Source organism: Delphinus delphis, chromosome 20, assembly GCF_949987515.2.
Source record: "Delphinus delphis chromosome 20, mDelDel1.2, whole genome shotgun sequence".
NCBI lineage: Eukaryota > Metazoa > Chordata > Mammalia > Artiodactyla > Delphinidae > Delphinus > Delphinus delphis.
The window spans coordinates 5,229,088-5,250,248 of record NC_082702.1 but is presented as its reverse complement, the minus strand read 5'-3'; the positions used below and the strand labels follow the sequence as shown (position 1 = coordinate 5,250,248).

Here is a 21,161-nt window from a genome sequence, read left to right as displayed (position 1 = left end):
GAAAAAATAAAAGACACATTTTTTTCATTTTCACCAAGAACTTTATTGAACAACATACACCCTTTTGTTCCACTACCTTCTGCCATTTTTCAGGAAACTTCATAATTCCAACTTCCCAAAGCTTTTCATCTTTTTGAGCAAAGAACTGTGCCAGTTGCCTTTTACAGTCTTCCAGGGAATTGAAATTTTTTCCATTAAGAGAATTTTGTAAAGACCGAAATAAACAGAAATCCATGGCGCCATGGTGAATATGGCAGATGAATTAGAACTTCCCAGCCAAGCTGTAACAGTTTTTGCCTGGTCATCAAAGAAACACGTGGTCTTGCGTTATCCTGATGGAAGATTATGCGTTTTCTGTTGACTAATTCCGGATGCTTTTCATGGAGTGCTGCTTTCAGTTGGTCTAACTGGGAGCAGTACTTGTTGGAATTAATCGTTTGGTTTTCTGGAAGGAGCTCAAAATAGAGGACTTCCAATCGCACTGTAGACACATCATCTTCTTTGGATGAAGACTAGCTGTCCGTGTGGTTGGTGGTGGTGCACTTCACATGGCCCACGATCTCTTCCATTCCACATGATTGTACAGTATCCACTTTTTTTTCCTTTTTTTTTTTTTTGCCGTACGCGGGCCTGTCACTGTTGTGGCCTCTCCCGTTGCAGAGCACAGGCTCCAGACGCGCAGGCTCAGCAGCCATGGCTTATGGGCCCAGCCGCTCCGCGGCATGTGGGATCTTCCTGGACCGGGGCACGAACCCGTGTCCCCTGCATTGGCAGGCGGACTCTCAACCACTGCGCCACCAGGGAAGTCCCCAGTATCCACTTTTCATCACCCATCACAATTTATTTTAAGAACAGAACTTTTTATTATGTTTAAGTAAAGAATCGCATGCAGATATACGGTCAAGGTTTTTTTTTTCCCTTAACTTATGTGGAACCCAAGCATCAAAGCAATTCATATAACCAAGCTGGTGCAAATGATTTTCAACGCTTGATTTGGATATTTTGAGTATGTCGGCTATCTCCCACGTGGTATACTGTTGATTGTTCTCAATTCATGTCTCAATTTGATCACTATCAACTTCAAATGGTCTACCTGACCGTGGAGCATCACCCAGTGAGAAATCTCCAGCACGAAATTCCGCAAACCACTTTTGACACGTTCGATCAGTCACAGCACCTTCTCCATACACTGCACAAATCTTTTTTTGCGTTTCGGTTGTGTTTTTACCTTTCTTGAAATAATGAAGAGTAATATGCTGAAAATTGTTGCTTTTTTCCTTCCATCTTCAATATTAAGATGGCTGCACAAAAATTCACCAATTTTTATGTCTTTTTTTAAAATGCACGCTGATATCGCAGCTGTCACATAAAATCTAACAAAATTGTTTGAATGAAGTTAAAGACAACTAAGTGCTCCTAGAGCCACCTTACGGAAAAAACTGAACCTTCTGGGCAACCCAATATAATTTCTGTCCTGTATGGATTCTCAGTGTTGAGTGAGGGCTGAGATGTGATTAAAGGTTTTGCCAAACTCATTACATTTGTATCAGCTCTCTCCGGTGTGAATTTTTTGATGACTTACAAGGTGTGATTTTTCACTAAAGACCATGGCACACTCATCACGTTTGTAAGGATTCTCTCCAGTATGAATTGTCTGGTGTCTTATAAGGTGTGCTTTTCGACTAAAGAACTTATCACACCCGATACACTTGTAAGGTTTCTCTCCCGTATGAATTCTCTGATGTCTTGTTAGGTTACTTTTTCGACTAAAGAGCTTGCCACACTTAATACACTTGTAAGGTTTCTCTCCAGTATGAGTTCCCTTATGACTTTTAAGGTGTGCTTTTCGACTAAAAAACTTACCACACTCAATACATTTATAAGGTTTCTCCCCAGTATGATTTCTCTGATATCTTGCAAGTAATGAATTTTGAGGAAAGACATTTTCACACACATCACATTTATGTAATTTCTCTTCTGTATGGAGAAACTGATGTCTGCCAGGTTTTGAGCTGTAATGAAAGATTTTCCCACACTCATTACATTTGTAAGGTTTCTCTCCAGTATGAACTCTCTGATGCTTTCCAAGGTTTGGCTTTTGAGAAAAGAACCTGCCACAGTCATTACATTTGTAAGGTTTCTCTCCAGTATGAATTCTCTGATGACTTTCAAGATTTGAATTTCGATTGAAGACCCTGCTACACACATTACATTTGTAAGACTTCTCTTCATTATGAACTCTCTGATGCTTTATAAGGTATGCCTTTTGATTAAAGAATTTGCCACACTCATTACATTTATAAGGTTTCTCCCCATTATGATTTCTCCGATATCTTGCAAGGAATGAATTTCGAATAAAGACATTTTCACATACATCACATTTATGTAATTTCTCTTCTGTATGGAGAAACTGATGTCTTCCAAGTTCTGAGCTGTAATGAAAGATTTTCCCACACTCATTACATTTGTAAGGTTCCTCTCCAGTATGAGTTCTCTGATGACTTGCAAGGTGTGAATTGTGAGTAAAGACTTTTTCACATACATCACATTTATGTACTTTCCCTCCTGTATGGAAGATCTGATGTCTTTTGAGGTATGATCCCTGAAGGAAGGTTTTGCCACACAGATTACATTTGTAAGATCCTTCCCTGTGTGCTTCCTGTTCTTGTGTCACTACTGAAGGACGCATAAAACCACTCGCATGTGTACTAGAAATGTTGGTTTGCACACTAGAAGAAGTTCCTTCAAGTGGTGAAAATGAGGCACTACTCCTGATATCCTTGTCCACTTGAATAAATTCATCAATCTTCTCTTCACTTTTAAATATATGCAGTTCAACCCAAAAGCTTAATGCCAGTCTATTTTCAATAGGCTTGATTCCTGCAACACTTCTAACATGTTCCTCTCCCTTCTCAGTGAGATTTTCGTTATAGGTTATAGGTATTTGGTTGTAATCACTTTCCTCATCTCTCTTCTGAGACACTAAGTCATACATATTTTCTTGAACATCGCTGAGGTAAAAATGTTTCATTTCATTCCTTTCATGTCTTTCTGACATCACGGTTTGGAACACTTCTCCTCTATCAGTATTTGCTTTCAGTTGTAATATCTTGATCACATGCATGTAAGAGATATCTACAAGATATAAAGAACCGTAAGTATCCCATTCACTACAATTCATGAATAAATGTTTCAGGTTAAATAAGCCATACTAAACCAAATAATACTTCTATCAAGCAAAGTTATGAACCTCACCAACCATGATATTACAATTTGAAGAAACACAATAGGAATGATTCTTTACTAAAGCTAAAGTCATCAGAGGTAATTCCAGTAATTTTATGGCGCACCTTTAAACAACCTATGACAAAAATACTCACGTTGGAAAAACTGCTGTTAGCTATCAAAGTGTAGTTTTCACCCATGATGCCAACCAAAGCACATACCAATTATCAGTAAACATACTGGTAATCTTTACTCGAGGAGAAAAGGATATTAAACTATATGTGTGTGTGTGTGTATGTATATATATTTTCAGAATACTTATTATACATGAATAAATACTAAAGAACCAAAAATATATTGTAACAATAAATAAACCCAAACTAGCTTATCTAATGAATAATCTAAATGACTGCCACTTTAGAACTGGGAAACAAATATAACACAGAGAAAATGAAGAATTTGATAAATTTTTTTTTTTTTTTTGACCAGGCCCATGTGGCATGCAGGATCATAGTTCCCCGACCAGGGATCAAACCAGTGCCCCCCGAATTGGGAACAAGATGTCTTAACTGCTAGACAACCAGAGAAGTCCCAATAAAACATTTTTTTAAAACAACTAAATATTTCTAAAAACCTCCTATAAAACTATGTACCCATGAAGAAGCATAAAACATCTGTAAGACCACCATCTGGAAATCAAAATTAAATAAATTAATTATCAATAAATGAAACATTCTCCAGTTATATGAACAGCCAATAAATGAGCAACTCCCTACGTATGCAGGGACCTTAAACATCCAGTTCATTGGCTCTGGCATACATGTAATGAAGAATGAGCAACTTGTAAATTATTTAATTATGGTCAGATACAATATTGTCAGGAACAAATTGCAAAAATAAGGTATACAAGATATGATGCAGACAAAGAGATAGTATAATAAAAATAACAGAAAAATAATATATCTTTTCAACCAAAATAACTTTTGAGTTTTTACTATAAAAAATACACTATTCAAAGCCATCGAACAGTACTTATTCCTTTGAAAAGGCTTGAGGAAAATTATCAAGATTTTTCAAGGAAAGGAAGTAGACTCAAGAGGATTACGTACATGAACTCAATAGACAAAGAAACTACTGAGACAACCAGGATGTGCATCTGGACCTACAGTGTGAGAAAACATATTCTTAAGATGACCCTCAACCCAAGCAGCCCACCAGACTGAAGTACCAAGAGTTAAAAGTTCTGGCTAGGAAAAAATGCTCCTATTGACAACTTTTTACAGCATGTCAATGTGGAGAAATGTTTACATACATTCTGGGTATATCTGTAAAATCAGAATTCTTAGGTGTGATATTGTGATTTATTAAAAATACGGACTCGGTGATTGAGATGAGAAATTCATTACTCCCACTCACAACTTATCTGCCAAAACTGGTCCCTTGGCTTGCCCTGATGGAACGGGGCTGCGAAATTAGACAACGGGCAAAAATAGTAAGAGACGTTTCACTAAAATCAATATACAGAATAAAAGTAGGAAAAAGAAAATATATTTAACATCACTAACCAGTGTGAGACCTCTGAGTTTTCTGTTTCCTCCATGTGAACCCCCGACTGCCTTCAGGGGTCATAAAAAAGGGAAAGTCTCTACTACACTCTAGTGATATTCATTAGGAACTTGTAATTGTCTGTGGGAACTGGCAAATGGGAACAAAGTTTTTCAGAAACATTCTAAGCTCACCAAGTGTGCACTGTCATTGAAACACAGCTGAACTGATGTTGCGATTCTAGGAGATGGTATGTCAGAATAAAAAACACATCTTAGAGACTGGCTGTGTCCCTCCCACCCAACACTCTTACACTACACTAAGCCCACAGTTCTAGCAGCAGGAAGGCATCAGCAAAGTACTTTGCTGAGGCAAAAGAATATGTAAGGGGAAAAGCAGTAAATGCTCAAATCTCAAACATGCAATGCTCTAGGGTAGAAACTAATCCAGTGGCAAAGACACAGAGGAAGGAAGAATAATTCTGAAAACTCAACGGAGTTTGTGGAGAAAAATTACAGTTCCTGAGGACCACAACAATCCCTGACTGGTACTACTATAATTTAACGTAATGCTCACTGATGGTGGTTGTGGATGGTGGTTATCTATGAAGCATGTAATATGATATTAAATTTATCTATAACTTTTTTTTTTTTTTTTTTGTGGTATGCGGGCCTCTCACTGTTGTGGCCTCTCCCATTGAGGAGCACAGGCTCCGGACGCGCAGGCTCAGCGGCCATGGCTCAGGGGCCCAGCCGCTCTGCAGCATGTGGGATCTTCCCGGACTGGGGCACGAACCCGTGTCCTCTGCATCGGCAGGCGTACTCTCAACTACTGCGCCACCAGGGAAGCCCCTATCTATAACTTTAAATCTAATTTGCCTGATATAAAAGAGCCCTGACACTATTTTCGTGGTAATAGAGTAATTGCTATAAAATGTCCATGATATAACGAAAATATTTTTCTAAATAACTCCTACAAAACCATGTGCCCATGAAGAAGCAGAAAACATTCTGAAATGTTATATCATCTGTAAATCAAAATTAAATATTAATAAATGAAATATTCTCTAGTTATATTAACAGCCAAAGTCTGAGCATTTTAAGGATATAATTACATTAGTTAAGAATGTGAACACAAGAAAGAATGCTACTAAAATATTAACTATAAATATACTTTAAACAAAAAATGTATTGGCTTTAGAATATCAAAAGTTCATGCTAACACTCCATGTGATCAAACATTAAAATTAGCCTACCCCTCAAATTACTAGAAATCACACCATTATACTTTTTAACATTAGCTTTGCAAGGAAAAAAATGAAACCAATGAGGAGTGATATCAGCCCGATAGCAGAAAAGTAAACAACAGGCACTCATTAACATATGTGGAACCCAAGTTTAAAACAATATATAGACATACAAGCCTTTGGGAAAACTCTACAAACGAGTTAATAAGCGATACCACTCAAGCAACTACCTATCCCGAAAACACTAAACCGAAAAGTGTAGCAAAGTTCATGACAATTTGCTGGCCTTTGACTCCCCAGTCCTTTCTTAAATCACACTGAGACTGAACTGGAGGAAGCCTCCCAATTTTCAGAGGTGCCCTCAGGAGGAATGATAATAAAAACCACAATGAAATATTACATCATGCCTCTTAGAATAGCTCTCATTAAAAAGACCAGAGGTGACAATTGTTATTGAGAATGGGGATAAAATGGAATTCTAGTAACTCTGAGACATGGGTTTGTGGCATTCCTCAAAATCAGAAAAAAAACCTGGAAAGACTTATCAGTCAGGCTCTGTTGATACTTTCTCACATCCATGATGACCACTCCACTACATAGCTTGAAGCGATTTGTACATAGCAGAAAAATATTACAGGGCTTCCCTGGTGGTGCAGTGGTTAAGAATCCACCTGCCAAAGCAGGGGACATGGGTTCGAGCCCTGGCCTGGGAAGATTCTTCATGCCACAGAGCAACTAAGCCCACGTGCCACAACTACCTAGGCTGCACTCCAGAGCCCGTGAGCCACAACTACCGGGCCCACATGCCACAACTACTGAAGACTGCGCGCCACAACTGCTGAAGCCTGCACACCTAGAGCCTGTGCTCCGCAACAAGAGAAGTCACCACAATGAGAAGCCCGCACGCCACAACAAAGAGTAGCCCCCGCTCCTTGCAACTAGAGAAAAGCCTGTGTGTAGCAATGAAGATCCAACACAGCCAAAAACAAATTTAAAAATTTTTTTAAAAAGAAATGGCTCAGGGATCTAAACAAGAAGACAGGGATTGAGACAGATCAATGCAGGTTCTGAGGTGCCAGATGGAATCAAAGAGCAGCCAGTGTTTTCCCATCTTCTGATGAGGCTTCCTAAAAATATCAAATGGGGACGGAAGCAGGAAATGTTCAGGGATCGATGACTGGACTGACAACTGAGCATACAGTGGAACCATGTGCTGAAGGAGAGATGAAAGGGCAAGGGACCTTCATAAAACAGCCTGCCTCATGCTCCTCAACGATAAGCAACAGCAAGTTCACAGGAGCCAGATGGCAAGTGTCGTAGATCATGATAAAAATTGTGCTTTTGTGTCTGTTTGAGCAGCAGACCCACTGGAGGGTGAAAGTATACACTTTACGTGTTGAAGGACAGAGCCCTGTAACTGTCTGACTAGGGCACAGTTGCCAAACACTATTAATAATGAGGCCTCCCTTCTGCCTTTCTGAGATCTGACCTGTGTTCACACTTTGATACATCCCCAAGCTGCATTCATGCCACTCCACAGCCCAGCATTCTGCCTCTTGCTACAATACGGGTAAAATATTCGGATGATAAACAGAAATTCCTATACCTGAGAAAAAAGAAACATGGTTTGCTGTGGATTTTCCAGAATCATGGTTCTTTATTCAGCTAAGGATTGACGACACTACTGAGGGGTCTAGAAAAATATTTCAGAAACTTACCCACTGCTTGCCTCCTTCTGAATACACAGGGAACAGTTAAAATGCAGAAATCCACTCCCTCTTGAGAGAACACTGGAATCACAACTAACTGCTGAACAATCATCGACAGGAAGACACTGGAACTCACCAAAAAAAGATACCCCACATCCAAAGACAAAGGAGAAGCCACAATGAGACGGTAGGAGGGGCGCAATCACAATAAAATCAAATCCCGTAACTGCTGGGTAGGTGACCCACAAACTGGAGAACACTTATACCACAGCAGTCCACCCACTGGAGTGAAGGTTCTGAGCCCCACATCAGGCTTCCCAACCTGGGGGTCCGGGAACAGGAGGAAGAATTCCTAGAGAATCAGACTTTGAAGGCTAGAAGGATTTGACTGCAGGACTTTGACAGGACTGGGGGAAACAGAGACTCCACTCTTGGAGGGCACACATAAAGCAGTGTGTGCATTGGGACCCAGGGGAAGGAGCAGTGACCCCATAGAGATTGAACCAGACCTACCTCCTAGTGTTGGGGGATCTCCTGGAGAGGCGGGGGGTGGCTCTGTCTCACCATGAGGACAAGGACACTGGCAGCAGAAGTTCTGGGAAGTACTCCTTGGCGTGAGCCCTCCCAGACTCCACCATTAGCCCCACCAAAGAGCCTGGGTAGGCTCCAGTGTTGGGTCACCTCAGGCTAAACAACCAACAGAGAGGGGACACAGCCCCACCCATCAGCAGACAAGCGGATTAAAGTTTTACTGAGCTCTGCCCACCAGAGCAACAGCCAGCTCTACCCACCACCAGTCCCTCCCATCAGTAAACATGCACAAGCCTCTCAGATAGCCGCATCCACCAGAGAGCAGACAGCAGAAGCAAGAAGAACTACAATCCTGCAGCCTGTGGAACAAAAACCACATTCACAGAAAGATAGACAAGATGAAAAGGCAGAGGGCTATGTACCAGATGAAGGAACAAGATAGAACCCCAGAAAAACAACTAAATGAAGTGGAAATAGGTAACCTTCCAGAAAAAGAATTCAGAATAATGATAGTGAAGATGATCCAGGACCTTGGAAAAAGAATGGAGGCAAAGATCAAGAAGATGCAAGAAATGTTTAACAAAGACCTAGAAGAATTAAAGAACAAACAAACAGATGAACAATACAATAACTGAAACGGAAAATACACTAGAAGGAATCAATAGCAGAATAACTGAGGCAGAAGAACGGATAAGTGACCTGGAAGACCGAAGGGTGGAATTCACTGCTGCACAACAGAATAAAGAAAAAAGAATGAAAAGAAATGAAGACAGCCTAAGAGACCTCTGGGACAACATTAAACACAACATTTGCATTATAGGGGTCGTAGAACGAGAAGAGAGAGAGAGAGGACCTGAGAAAATATTTGAAGAGATTATAGTCGAAAACTTCCCTAACATGGGAAAGGAAATAGCCACCCAAGTCCAGGAAGCACAGAGAGTCCCAAACAGGATAAACCCAAGGAGAAACATGCTGAGACACATAGAAATCAAATTGGCAAAAATTAAAGACAAAGAAAAATTATTGAAAGCAGCAAGGGAAAAATGACAAATAACATACAAGGGAACTCCCATAAGGTTAACAGCTGATTTCTCAGCAGAAACTCTACAAGCCAGAAGGGAGTGGCATGACATATTTGAAGTGATGAAAGGGAAAAACCTACAACCAAGATAACTCTACCCGGCAAGGATCTCATTCAGATTTGATGGAGAAATCAAACGCTTAACAGACAAGCAAAAGCTAAGAGAATTCAGCACCACCAAACCAGCTCTACAACAAATGTGAAAGGAACTTCTCTAAGTGGGAAACACAAGAGAAGAAAAGGACCTACAAAAACAAACCCAAAACGATTAAGAAAATGGTCACAGGAACATACATATCAATAATTACCTTAAACGTGAATGGATTAAATGCTCCAACCAAAAGACACAGGCTTGCTGAATGGATACAAAAACAAGACACATATACATGCTGCCTACAAGAGACCCACTTCAGACCTAGGGACACACACAGACTGAAAGTGAGGGGATGGAAAAAGATATTCCATGCAAATGGAAATCAAAAGAAAGCTGGAGTAGCAATACTCATATCAGATAAAATAGACTTTAAAATAAAGAATGTTACAAGAGACAAGAAAGGACAATACATAATGATCAAGGGATCAATCCAAGAAGAAGATGTAACAGTTATAAATATATATGCACCCAACATAGGAGCACCTCAATACATAAGGCAACTGCTAACAGCTATAAAAGAGGAAATCGACAGTGACACAATAATAGTGGGGGACTTTAACACCTCACTTACACCAATGGACAGATCATCCAAACAGAAAATAAAGAAGGAAACACAAGCTTTAAATGACACAATAGACCAGAGAGATTTAATTGATATTTATAGGACATTCCATCCAAAAACAGCAGATTACACTTTCTTCTCAAGAACTCATGGAACATTCTCCAGGATAGATCACATCTTTGGTCACAAATCAAGCCTCAGTAAATTTAATAAAATTAAAATCATATCGAGCATCTTTTCTGACCATAATGCTATGAGATTGGAAATCAATTACAGGGAAAAAAACATAAAAAACACAAACACATGGAGGCTAAACAATACGTTACTAAATAACCAAGAGATCACTGAAGAAATCAAAGAGGAAACCAAAAAATACCTAAAGACAAATGAGAATGAAAACATGATCCAAAACCTATAGGATGGAGCAAAAGCAGTTCCAAGAAGGAAGTTCATAGCTATACAAGCCTACCTCAACAAACAAGAAAAATCTCAAATAAACAATCTAACCTTACACCTAAAAGAACTAGATAAAGAAGAACAAACAAAACCAAAAGTTAGCAGAAGGAAAGAAATCATAAAGATCAGAGCAGAAATAAATGAAATAGAAACAAAGAAAACAATAGCAAAGATCAATAAAACTAAAAGCTGGTTCCTTGAGAAGATAAAGAAAATTGATAAACCATTAGCCAGTCTCATCAAGAAAAAGAGGAAGAGGACTCAAATCAATAAAATTAGAAATAAAAAGGAGAAGTTACAAAAGACACCGCAGAAATACAAAGCATCCCAAGAAACTACTACAAGCAACACTATGCCAATAAAATGGACAACCTGGAAGAAATGGACAAATTCTTAGAAACGTATAACCTGCCAAGACTGAACCAGGGAGAAATAGACAATATGAACAGACCAATCACAAGTAATGAAATTGAAACTGTGATTAAAAATCTTCCAACAAACGAAAGTCCAGGACCAGATGGCTTCACAGGTGAATTCTAACAAACATTTAGAGAAGAGCTAACACCCACACTTCTCAAACTCTTCCAAAAAATTGCAGAGGAAGGAACACTCCCAAACTCATTCTATGAGGCCACCATCACCCTGATACCCAAATCAAACAAAGATACTACAAAAGAAGAAAATTACAGACCAATATCACTGATGAACACAGATACAAAAATCCTGAACAAAATACTAGCAAACAGAATCCAGCAACACATTAAAAGGATCATACACCATGATCAAGTGGGATTTATCCCAGGGATGCAAGGATTCCTCAATATATGCAAATCAATCAATGTGATACACCATATTAACAAATTGAAGAATAAAAACCACATGACTGGGCTTCCCTGGTGGTGCAGTGGTTAAGAATCTGCCTGCCAATGCAGGGGACACAGGTTCGAGCCCTGGTCTGGGAAGATCCACATGCCGTGGAGCAACTAAACCCACGTGCCACAACTACTGAGCCTGTGCGCTAGAGCCTGTGAACCACAACTACTGAGCCCGTGTGCCACAACTACTGAAGCCCGCACGCCTAGAGCCCGTGCTCCACAACAAAAGAAGCCACCACAGTGAAGCCTGTGCACCACAATCAAGAGTAGCCCCCGCTTGCCGCAACTAGAGAAAGCCCACGCACAGCAATAAAGACCCAATGCAGCCAAAAATAAATACAAATAAAATAAATTAAAGAAAAAAAACCACATGATCATCTCAATCGATGCAGAAAAAGCTTTTGACAAAATTCAACACCCATTTATGATAAAAACTCTCCAGAAAGTGGGCACAGAGGGAACCTACCTCAACATAATAAAGGCCATATATGACAAAGCCACAGCAAAAATCATTCTCAATGGTGAAAAACTGAAAGCATTTCCTCTATGATCAGGAACGAGACAAGGATGTCCACTCTCACCGTTACTATTCAACATAGTTTTGGAACTCCTAGCCTCGGGAATTAGAGAAGAAAAAGAAATAAAAGGAATATAAATTGGAAAAGAAGAAGTAAAACTGTCACTGTTTGCAGATGACATGATACTATACATAGAGAATCCTAAAGATGCCACCAGAAAACTGCTAGAGCTAATCAATGAATTTGGTAAAGTTGCATGATACAAAATTAATGCACAGAAATCTCTTGCATTCCTATACACTAATGATGAAACATCTGAAAGAGAAATTAAGGAAACACTCCCATTTACCATTGCAACAAACAGAATAAAATACATAGGAATAAACCTACCTAGGAAGACAAAAGACCTGTATGCAGAAAACTATAAGACACTGATGAAAGAAATTAAAGATAATGCCAACAGATGGAGAGATATACCATGTTCTTGGACTGGAAAACTCAATACTGTGAAAATGATTATACTACCCAAAACAATCTACAGATTGAATGCAATCCCTATCAAATTACCAATGGCATTTTTTACAGAACTAGAACAAATCATCTTATAATTTGTATGGAGACACAAAAGACCCTGAACAGCCAAAGCAGTATTGACAGAAAAAATCAGAGCTGGAGGAATCAGACTCCCTGACTTCAGACTCTACTACAAAGCTACAGTAATCAAGACAATATGGTACTGGCATAAAAACAAAAATACAGATCAATTGAACAAGTTAGAAAGCCCAAATGTAAACCCACGCACCTATGGTCAACTAATCTATGACAAAGAAGGCAAGGATATACAATGGAGAAAAGACAGTCTCTTCAATAAGTGGTGCTGGGAAAACTGAACAGCTACATGTAAAAGAATGAAATTAGAACACTCCCAAACACCATACACAACAATAAACTCAAAATGTATTCGACACCTAAATGTAAGACCGGACACTATAAAACTCTTGGAGGAAAACATAGGTAGAACACTCTTTGACATAAATCCCAGCAAGGTCTTTTTTGATCCACCTCCTACAGAAATGGAAATAAAAACAAAAATAAACAAATGGGACCTAATGAAACAAGCTTTTGCACAGCAAAGCAAACCATAAACAAGACGAAAAGACAACTCTCAAAATGGGAGAAAATACTTGCAAATGAATCAACAAAGGATTAATCTCCAAAATATATAAACAGCTCACGCAGCTCAATATTAAAGAAACAAACAGCCCAATCCCAAAATGGGCAGAAGACCTAAATAGACATTTCTCCAAAGAAGACTTACAGATGGCCAAGAAGCACATGAAAAGCTGCTCAACATCACTAATTATTAGAGAAATGCAAATCAAAACTACAATGAGGTATCACCTCACACCAGTTAGAATGGGCATCATCAGAAAATCTACAAGCAACAAATGCTGGAGAGGGTGTGGAGAAAAGGCAACTCTCTTGCACACTTGGTGGAAATTTAAATTGATACAGCCACTATGGAGAAGAGTACGGAGGTTCCTTAAAAAACTAGAGTAGAATTACCATATAACTCAGCAATCCCACTACTGGGCATATACCCAGAGAAAACCATAATTCAAAAAGACACATGCACCCCAATGTTCACTGCAGCACTATTTACAATAGCCAGGTCATGGAAGCAACCTAAATGCCCATTGACAGACAAATGGATAAAGAAGATGTGGTACATATATACAATGGAATATTACTCAGCCATAAAAAGGAACGAAATTGGGTCATTTGTATAGCCGTGGATGGGTCTAGAGACTGTCATACAGAGTGAAGTAGATCAGAAAGAGTAAAACAAATATCGTATATTAACGCATATATGTGGAACCTAGAAAAATGGTACAGATGAACTGGTTTGCAGGACAGAAATTGAGACACAGATGTAGAGAACAAACATATGGACACAAAGGGGGGAAAGCGGCAGGGGGTGGGGGTGGTGATGTTATGAATTAGGAGATTGGGATTGACATGTATACACTGATGTGTATAAAATGGATGACTAATAAGAACCTGCTGTATAAAAAAATAAATAAAATTAAATTAAAAAAAAAAAGAAAACGCAGAAATGCAGCTCACTTACTACAACTCCTCTCTCAAAAGTACATGGGTAGGAAACAAAGTGGGTATGTCCAAAATTTCCGAAGAACTTTGTAAATATGTAAGCTCTAAAACATCTCCTAATGTATCATGAAGTGGGCAGATCATCTAAGGAAAGTTAGGTTTAAACTGATGCCAGGACTTCCCTGGCGGTCTAGTGGTTAAGACACCGTGCTTCCAATGCAGGGTTGCAGGGTCCGCTGGTTTGAGGCCTGGTCGCGGAACTAAGATCACACATGCCGTGCTGTGCAGTGAGGCCATAAAGTAAACAACTAAATAAAAATTTAAACTCCTGATGCTGTATCCTGAAGGTTTTAGTATCTCGGTCAGCAGGCATTTTAGATCAGTCAAGAAAAACAGGTGCTCCCAAGAGGCACAGAAGGGAAAATGCAAAGATACCCAAGGGCAGATAGCAACATCTAGAGGGAAATTATCCTCACCCACGGAGATCAGGTTCCTGTAGTTCTCCAACATCACGTCCCTGTATAAGGCCCTCTGGGCAGGGTCCAGGCATTCCCACTCCTCCTCAGTGAATTCTATGGCCACATCCTTGAATGTTAACGGTCCCTGAAATGAAAACACATTTCACCAAGGGGCCCTGAAGAGAGTTCTCATTTTCACACCAAATGACAAGAGAAGAGTAAGGATCAATTCAGTTGAAGTATGTATTCTGACAGATCTATGTAAAGGGATTCAGAGCAAATTGTACATCTCTAAGTTTTATTTCTTATGCTTTCTCATAAAATTATGATATCTTACAATTAATGTGGATTTTTTTTCATATTTGTGGACAATACATGAAATATAATACATACAAATAAAATTCAATAATTCATTGTCTATGCAGAAGCATTACACATTATGTTTTAAACACTAAGTGAGGGCTTCCCTGGTGGCGCAGTGGTTGAGAGTCCACCTGCCGATGCAGGGGACACGGGTTTGTGCCCCGGGCCGGGAAGATCCCACATGCCGCGGAGCAGCTGGGCCCGTGAACCATGGCCGCTGAGCCTGCGCGTCCGGAGCCTGTGCTCCGCAACGGGAGAGGCCACAACAGTGAGAGGCCCGCGTACCGCAAAAAAAAAAAAAAAAAAAAAAAAAACTAAGTGATATTCAGTATCTAGATGAGTTACGGGTATGAACTGTGAGTTCAGAAATGACAAAGGCCACAGTGGCTTTAAACAAAAGTCACAATGAGGGGTGTTGTCTCAGGACATATTTTTGCTTTTTTTTTACTACTCATTTTTATTCATTTGAATATCAGAATTTTTGGCGAGATGAAAAAGTATCAACTCTACTAAGTGGTACTAACATGAAACAGAATACTTTAAGGGCAATCTCAATAAAATAATTATATTAAAAAATATACATACCATTTTTCTCCATTTAAACATACATAAGCAGGCATTAACAAAAGCCATAAAATGTTTGTTTTTCCTACTAATAAAACATTGATGCAACATTATAAATTTTATTAGTATTATGCATAATTTCCACAGATTAAGAAACAAATTATCACAAAAATAAAGTTAACAATTCCTGGAGAATTAAAAGTCATGACAAATAAGAATATGGAAAAAATGTAATTAAGCAAGAACACTTCACCAAATGATACGATAAGAAGAAAATAAGAAGGAAACACTCAGGACTTCCCTGGTGGTCCAGTGGTTAAGACTCCATGCTTCCACTGCACGGGGCATGGGTTGGATCCGGGGTCGGGGAACTAAGATCCCACATGCCACGAGGTGTGGCCAAAAAAAATTTTTTTAATTAAAAAACAAAAGAAGAAGAAGGAAATAGTGCATTCTCTCTGAAGTTACAGTGGAGTGAAGGGGGCTGGCCAGGGCTCCTGCCTTTCATCACTGTACAGTATGCCTGAGCAGGGACCACTAGAGGAAGTAACAGGAGGAAAACAGAGAACAAGAAACACAGAGAGAGTGTGTCAGAGTTGGAACTGTTAACATTCACAAATACAAGGACATGGAAAGGCGAAAAGTGAAAGGAAAAAAAAAATTCCATCCTAATGACAGCAGGGGTGACTACATTATATCAGACAAAATAAAGTAAGTACACAAACACGAGACAAAATACATTATATAACAGTAAAGGGGTAAAATTACCAAAAGCTAGAACAATTATAAATATGTATACATCTAACAACACTGCTCGCCCTAAAATGAAGCAAATCCTAACAGAAATAAAGAGAGAAATAGATAGCACAATATTAGTATCAGATTTCAATATCCTGGGTTTACCTACACATGGAAAGAAAAAGAAGATCAATAAGTTAACAGAGGACTTGAAAAACACTACAGTACAACTGTACCTAACAGACATGTACAGAACACTCCACCCAACAACAGCAGCAGAAAACACAGCCTTCCCCAACATGCATAAAACATTCTCCAGGACAGACCACATCTCCCACAAAACAAATCTGAACAAATTAGAGAAGACTGAGATCATAAAGAGTATCTTCTCTAAACACAAGGAAATAAAATTACAAATAGAAAGCGGAAGCAAAACAGGAAAATCTGCCAAATGTGGACATTACACAGCTAGCTCATTGTTAAAGAAGCAATCACCAAAGAAGAAATCACAAGGAAAATGTAAGAATACTTGAATGAAAACAAAAAGACTACATACGAAAATTTCTGACAGTGAAAGCGGTACTAAAGGGGAAGTTCACACTGCTAAATGATTACAACAAAAAGGAGAAAGATGCACATTCCACCCTACTGTTCAAGAAACTACTGAACGTCCCAGACAGAGCCATTGGACACCAAGAAAAAATTGAAAGTTATCCAAACTGAAAAAGAAGTAAAATTATCTTATTTTTAGGTGACAAGTTTTATATGTAGAAATCAAAAAGATTCCAAGAGAAAGCTACTACTCCAAAGAGCAACATTAGAAAAGTTGCAGCATAAAAAATAAGCACGCAAAAATCAGTTGCATGGGCTTCCCTGGTGGCGCAGTGGTTGAGAGTCCGCCTGCCGATGCAGGGGACGCGGGTTCGTGCCCTGGTCCGGGAAGATCCCACATGCCGCGGAGCGGCTGGGCCCGTGAGCCATGGCGGCTGAGCCTGCACGTCCGGAGCCTGTGCTCCGCAACGGGAGAGGCCACAACAGTGAGAGGCCCGCATACCAAAATAAATAAATAAATAAATAAAAATAAACACTTCTGTGTGTAAAAGGATATAACACACAGAGTAAAAAGACAACTTCTGGGCTTCCCTGGTGGCGCAGTGGTTGAGAATCTGCCTGCTAATGCAGGGGACACGGGTTCGAGCCCTGGTCTGGGAGGATCCCACATGCCGCGGAGCGACTAGGCCCGTGAGCCACAACTACTAAGCCTGCGCGTCTGGAGCCTGTGCTCTGCAACGAGAGGCCGCGATACTGAGAGGCACGCGTGCCACAATAGTGAGAGGCACCCGCACCGCGATGAAGACTGGCCCCCGCTTGCCGCAACTAGAGAAAGCCCTCGCACAGAAACGAAGACCCAACACAGCAAAAATAAATTAATTAATTACCTCCTACCCCCAACATCTTCTTAAAAAAAAAAAAAGATAACTTCTGAGGAATGGAGTGATGAAAGTGACTTAAAGAATTTCCAACTGTCAGAAATTTAGGTTGATTTCACAGTTTAAATTCAATGAAGCAATAAAACACCCATTATCACTGAAGTTTGCTTCTGAATTTCCATTCCATTTCCTTCTCAATCATTAGGATTAGAACAAAGTGACTCAGTCATTTAGCTTCAATTGCCTGGAAAATGTCATAAAGAATTTCCACTTACTGGTCTATCTTTCAGATTTTACCCCACTATTGTGCATATTAATACGTGACTTCCATATGCAGCTTCTTTATCCTGGTTTACAGAGAGCAGACAGTGCATCCTGATGGGGCCCTAAGCAATCCCTGCTGCCCAACAGCATTGACACCATGTCTCCAATCCATGGGTGTGAAGCCCTGCCCAGGACTACACCTAGCGGAGCCTCTTCACAAGTTCCAGGTCAGTGGGTCATGGGGAGACGGGATCTAAGTGGAGATGACAGGCCCTGAGGGAAGGACCCGAGTGAGTGTGAATGTACAGGTGTCAGGCAGGATAGTTCAGAGTCAGACAAGTTTACCGAGTCCAAATAAGGGCATCTGAGGAAAATCAGAAAAATCAGAAAAATCAACTGAGAATATGACATTACCTGAGAAAGAGCCATTTCTTACTCCTTTTCTTTCCTCTTCCTCCTCTTCTGGGCTTCTTCCTCAGACAATGTGAGTCTTTAGAGGTCGATCTTCAAAGCTGGAAACAGGCTGCTTAATGCTTAGAATCAACACACCCCCTTCCTGAGTCACCACCACACGCACAGGGAAGCCCTCAGCATGTGGAACAGACGGTCCTCTGCTGCCCACTGTCCCAGGAGGGATTTGGGGCTATAAACTCCTACACAGAGTCCAACAGGTGAGTTTCCCCACCCTTTCCTTCAGATCTCGCTCCCCTCCTGGTGAGGCCCTCACGTACCCAGCAGCAGCGGGCACCTCAGCTGGACCCACGATCCCCTTCAGGTCACAGACCAGCCCTGATCCATCCCCACGCAGAGCAGAGCCCTCACCCTCAAGCCCAGATCTCAGCCCTCAGGAATGGGGGGACTCAGAGTCCTGATGTTCAATGACGGATCCAGACTGCAATCACTTCGGGCACGTTAAGTACTACTGAGGCTGCACACCACACTGATGATAGGAAGGGAAATCTCTAGTCAGGGGGTAGAAAACACGCATATGCAAAATGCCTTATCAATCTAATGTGAAGTCTGGATTGAGCACCACTGACAGGAAGCAAGCCCAGCACACCTCCCACTTTCTTTTTCTTTTCCTGATTTATAGATATATAACCGATGAATAAAAATTCTGTACATACGAGGAATACACTGTGACTGCATCCAGTTTCCCCCCTTCTATCTGCACTACTATGTGCTTCCATTTCATTCTGTCTGGGTCTCCCTATTTCTTTCTCCTTCTCTTCCCCTCCGCTCTCCTGCTGTTCCTGCCCTCCTCTCTATTTCTTTTCTCACACCTGTCCTGCCCCACTCTGCAACCTGTTCCCCCTCTTGATGTCCTCTCTCTCCACCCTTCCTGATTGTCCTAAATCTCTATGTATTTCTGCCTCTTTCTTCCCTTTTCTGTGCTCCCTCTCTGCCCTCCAGGTTACACCCCTTCTATCCCTGTTACTCTCCCTTCCTCCCCACTCTCTGGCATGGCAAGTGGCTGTGCTTCCTTCCAGCTCTCCCTCTTCTTCTGCTCTTCTTATCATCCCTTGTCCTCATACTCTCCCAGCACCATAATGCTACGAAGGCCATGGGTCCACATTTTATCCTCTCTCCGACTCTCTGTGTGAAGGGCCTCACCACTGTTAGCCGCCCGCTACCGGTGATCCAGAGCCCCTCTCTCTATGCTGCTCTATGTCAAACTCTGGACATCCAGCTTTTTATATACTTCTCTAGTTCATTCACTTGCTCCTTTCAAGGCATAATCGCTTTTATTTTACAGTCTATTTACAAGTCGCTCAGCATCCTCTATGTTCCTAACGATGCTCCCTCATTCTTTTGCCTCAGTTGTTCTATTTCTCTCTCAGTCTCTCTGTCTCTGCTTCTCCTGGTCGCCTCGCCAACATATTTACAGGGATGGAGACTGAATAAGATGCCCGCCAACCGCAAGAGACCATTTTCCATCGGGTGGAATTTGAGATGATAGAACCATGGGTGTCACTAGGCTGGCCCAGGTCACCTCCCCCAACGCAGGGTGAGAGGAAGGGCTGACTACGAAAGGGAGGCCTGTGGGGCAGAAGGACAGACGCGAGGGCAGAGGGGCTGGGAGGGAGGGAGTGGGTCTCAGGAGACGGGCGGGCTCCCCAGAATCCCAGGACCAGGAAGACACCTCTGCGGGGCGACCCGCCTGCCCTCTAGGGGCTGAGAGGGTGAGGCTGGGGGTTGGGGGGGGTGTGCGGCGTGCATCCACCTCGCGTAAGAGGACGTTACATGGAGGGGCGAGGGGGAGGGCGGAGATACTAAAGGGTTTTAAACAGGAAAATGTCGCGAATGAAGGTGTCTACCTGGACCGAAGGCGGAAAAGCCAAGAGAACCGACCAGCCTCAGAACGAATTCAAACCCAAAGGAAAACATACCCGACCTGTATCGGCGACGTCTGGATTTACTTCGGGCGGAGGGCCGGGTGATGGGATTTTAGGTCTGAAGTGACTCCGAGACCCTGAGGATGGAGTAAGGGGGGGACCACGTAGCACAGATTCACACTAGAAAAATTTACGCCCCGCAGAGCGATCGTCGTTCCGAGAGTTAAACTTCCGGTTCTGTAAGAAATTGCGCACGCGCAGACTTAGAGGCGGAACTTCCGGGAGCGCGGCCTGGGCGGAGCGCTACAGATGAGAGGCTGCGGGAGGAGGGCCCTAACCCGCTCAGCCGGCGTCTGGAGGCGGGGCGGGTAACGGTACTTTTATGTACCATGAAAACGCTCGTCTTAAGTTCTTACCTGGAACAGGTTTAAGATAAAAGCTTTCAGTTGTGTCTGAAACTAAGATGTTTCCTCCTGACAAGTTGAAAACGATTTCAATAAAAAGCGTGAGAGCGGGTTACTCTCACGTCCCGCTTCTGCGGCTCAAGCAATTCAGTGGTTGGGAACGTGGGTCTCCAAGTGGTAGCTGTGCGGCGCTAGTTCCATCCCGGAACAATTCCTGCAATTAGAATTAATTTAGGCAGTTCAAGGAAAGAAGAGCTGGACTTGGCTCTATATTACAAACTAGAATGGAAGATACAAAACTTTCCCTGTGTAGAATGGCCCATTCATGCTGCCACCCTACCGAACAGTTTTTCCTTTCTGTTTCTCATTCAGCCAGGTGGCCGAATGAGGCCGAATGACAACACGTGTCAGTTCCAGAGGCTCAGGGACAAATCCCGGAGTCTTGAGACTGGAGGACTAAGCCGTATGATAATTTCCGTCACTAACCATTGCTTTAAAAAGGGCAATACACTGTAAAAATTTGTTGTAAATTGCATTGTTCATTTTTTTCTTTTTTCCCCAAAGTGTTTTATTTGCCTCTTAAAACTTTT

The 21,161-nt window shown here is 41.3% G+C and overlaps 1 protein-coding gene across 2 annotated transcripts; it reads right to left on the bottom strand.

The window, feature by feature from the left end:
• Positions 1–32: 32 nt before the first annotated feature.
• LOC132416388 (zinc finger protein 813-like) lies at positions 33–20,370 on the bottom strand. 2 transcript variants are annotated; one of them, XM_059999745.1, is made up of 4 exons: positions 20,222–20,370; positions 18,246–18,343; positions 14,491–14,617; positions 33–3,135 (listed from the first exon to the last, which is right to left on the bottom strand). In XM_059999745.1, exons 2-4 carry the CDS (start codon positions 18,258–18,260, stop codon positions 1,547–1,549), a joined length of 1,731 nt encoding a protein of 576 aa, XP_059855728.1. In that variant the 5' UTR covers positions 18,261–18,343; positions 20,222–20,370; the 3' UTR covers positions 33–1,546. The 2 variants fall into 2 exon arrangements, with proteins under 2 accessions (XP_059855728.1, XP_059855729.1); XM_059999746.1 differs by lacking the exon at positions 20,222–20,370 and having other exon boundaries at positions 18,246–19,097.
• Between the last annotated feature and the right edge of the window lie 791 nt (positions 20,371–21,161).

Bases quoted from the DNA above. Each gene is read 5' to 3' on its own strand.
- LOC132416388 (XM_059999745.1), bottom strand. The intron at 3,136-14,490 runs GTGAGGATAATT...TATATCTTGTAG, and splicing joins CAGGAACCTGATCTCCGTGG to ATATCTCTTACATGCATGTG.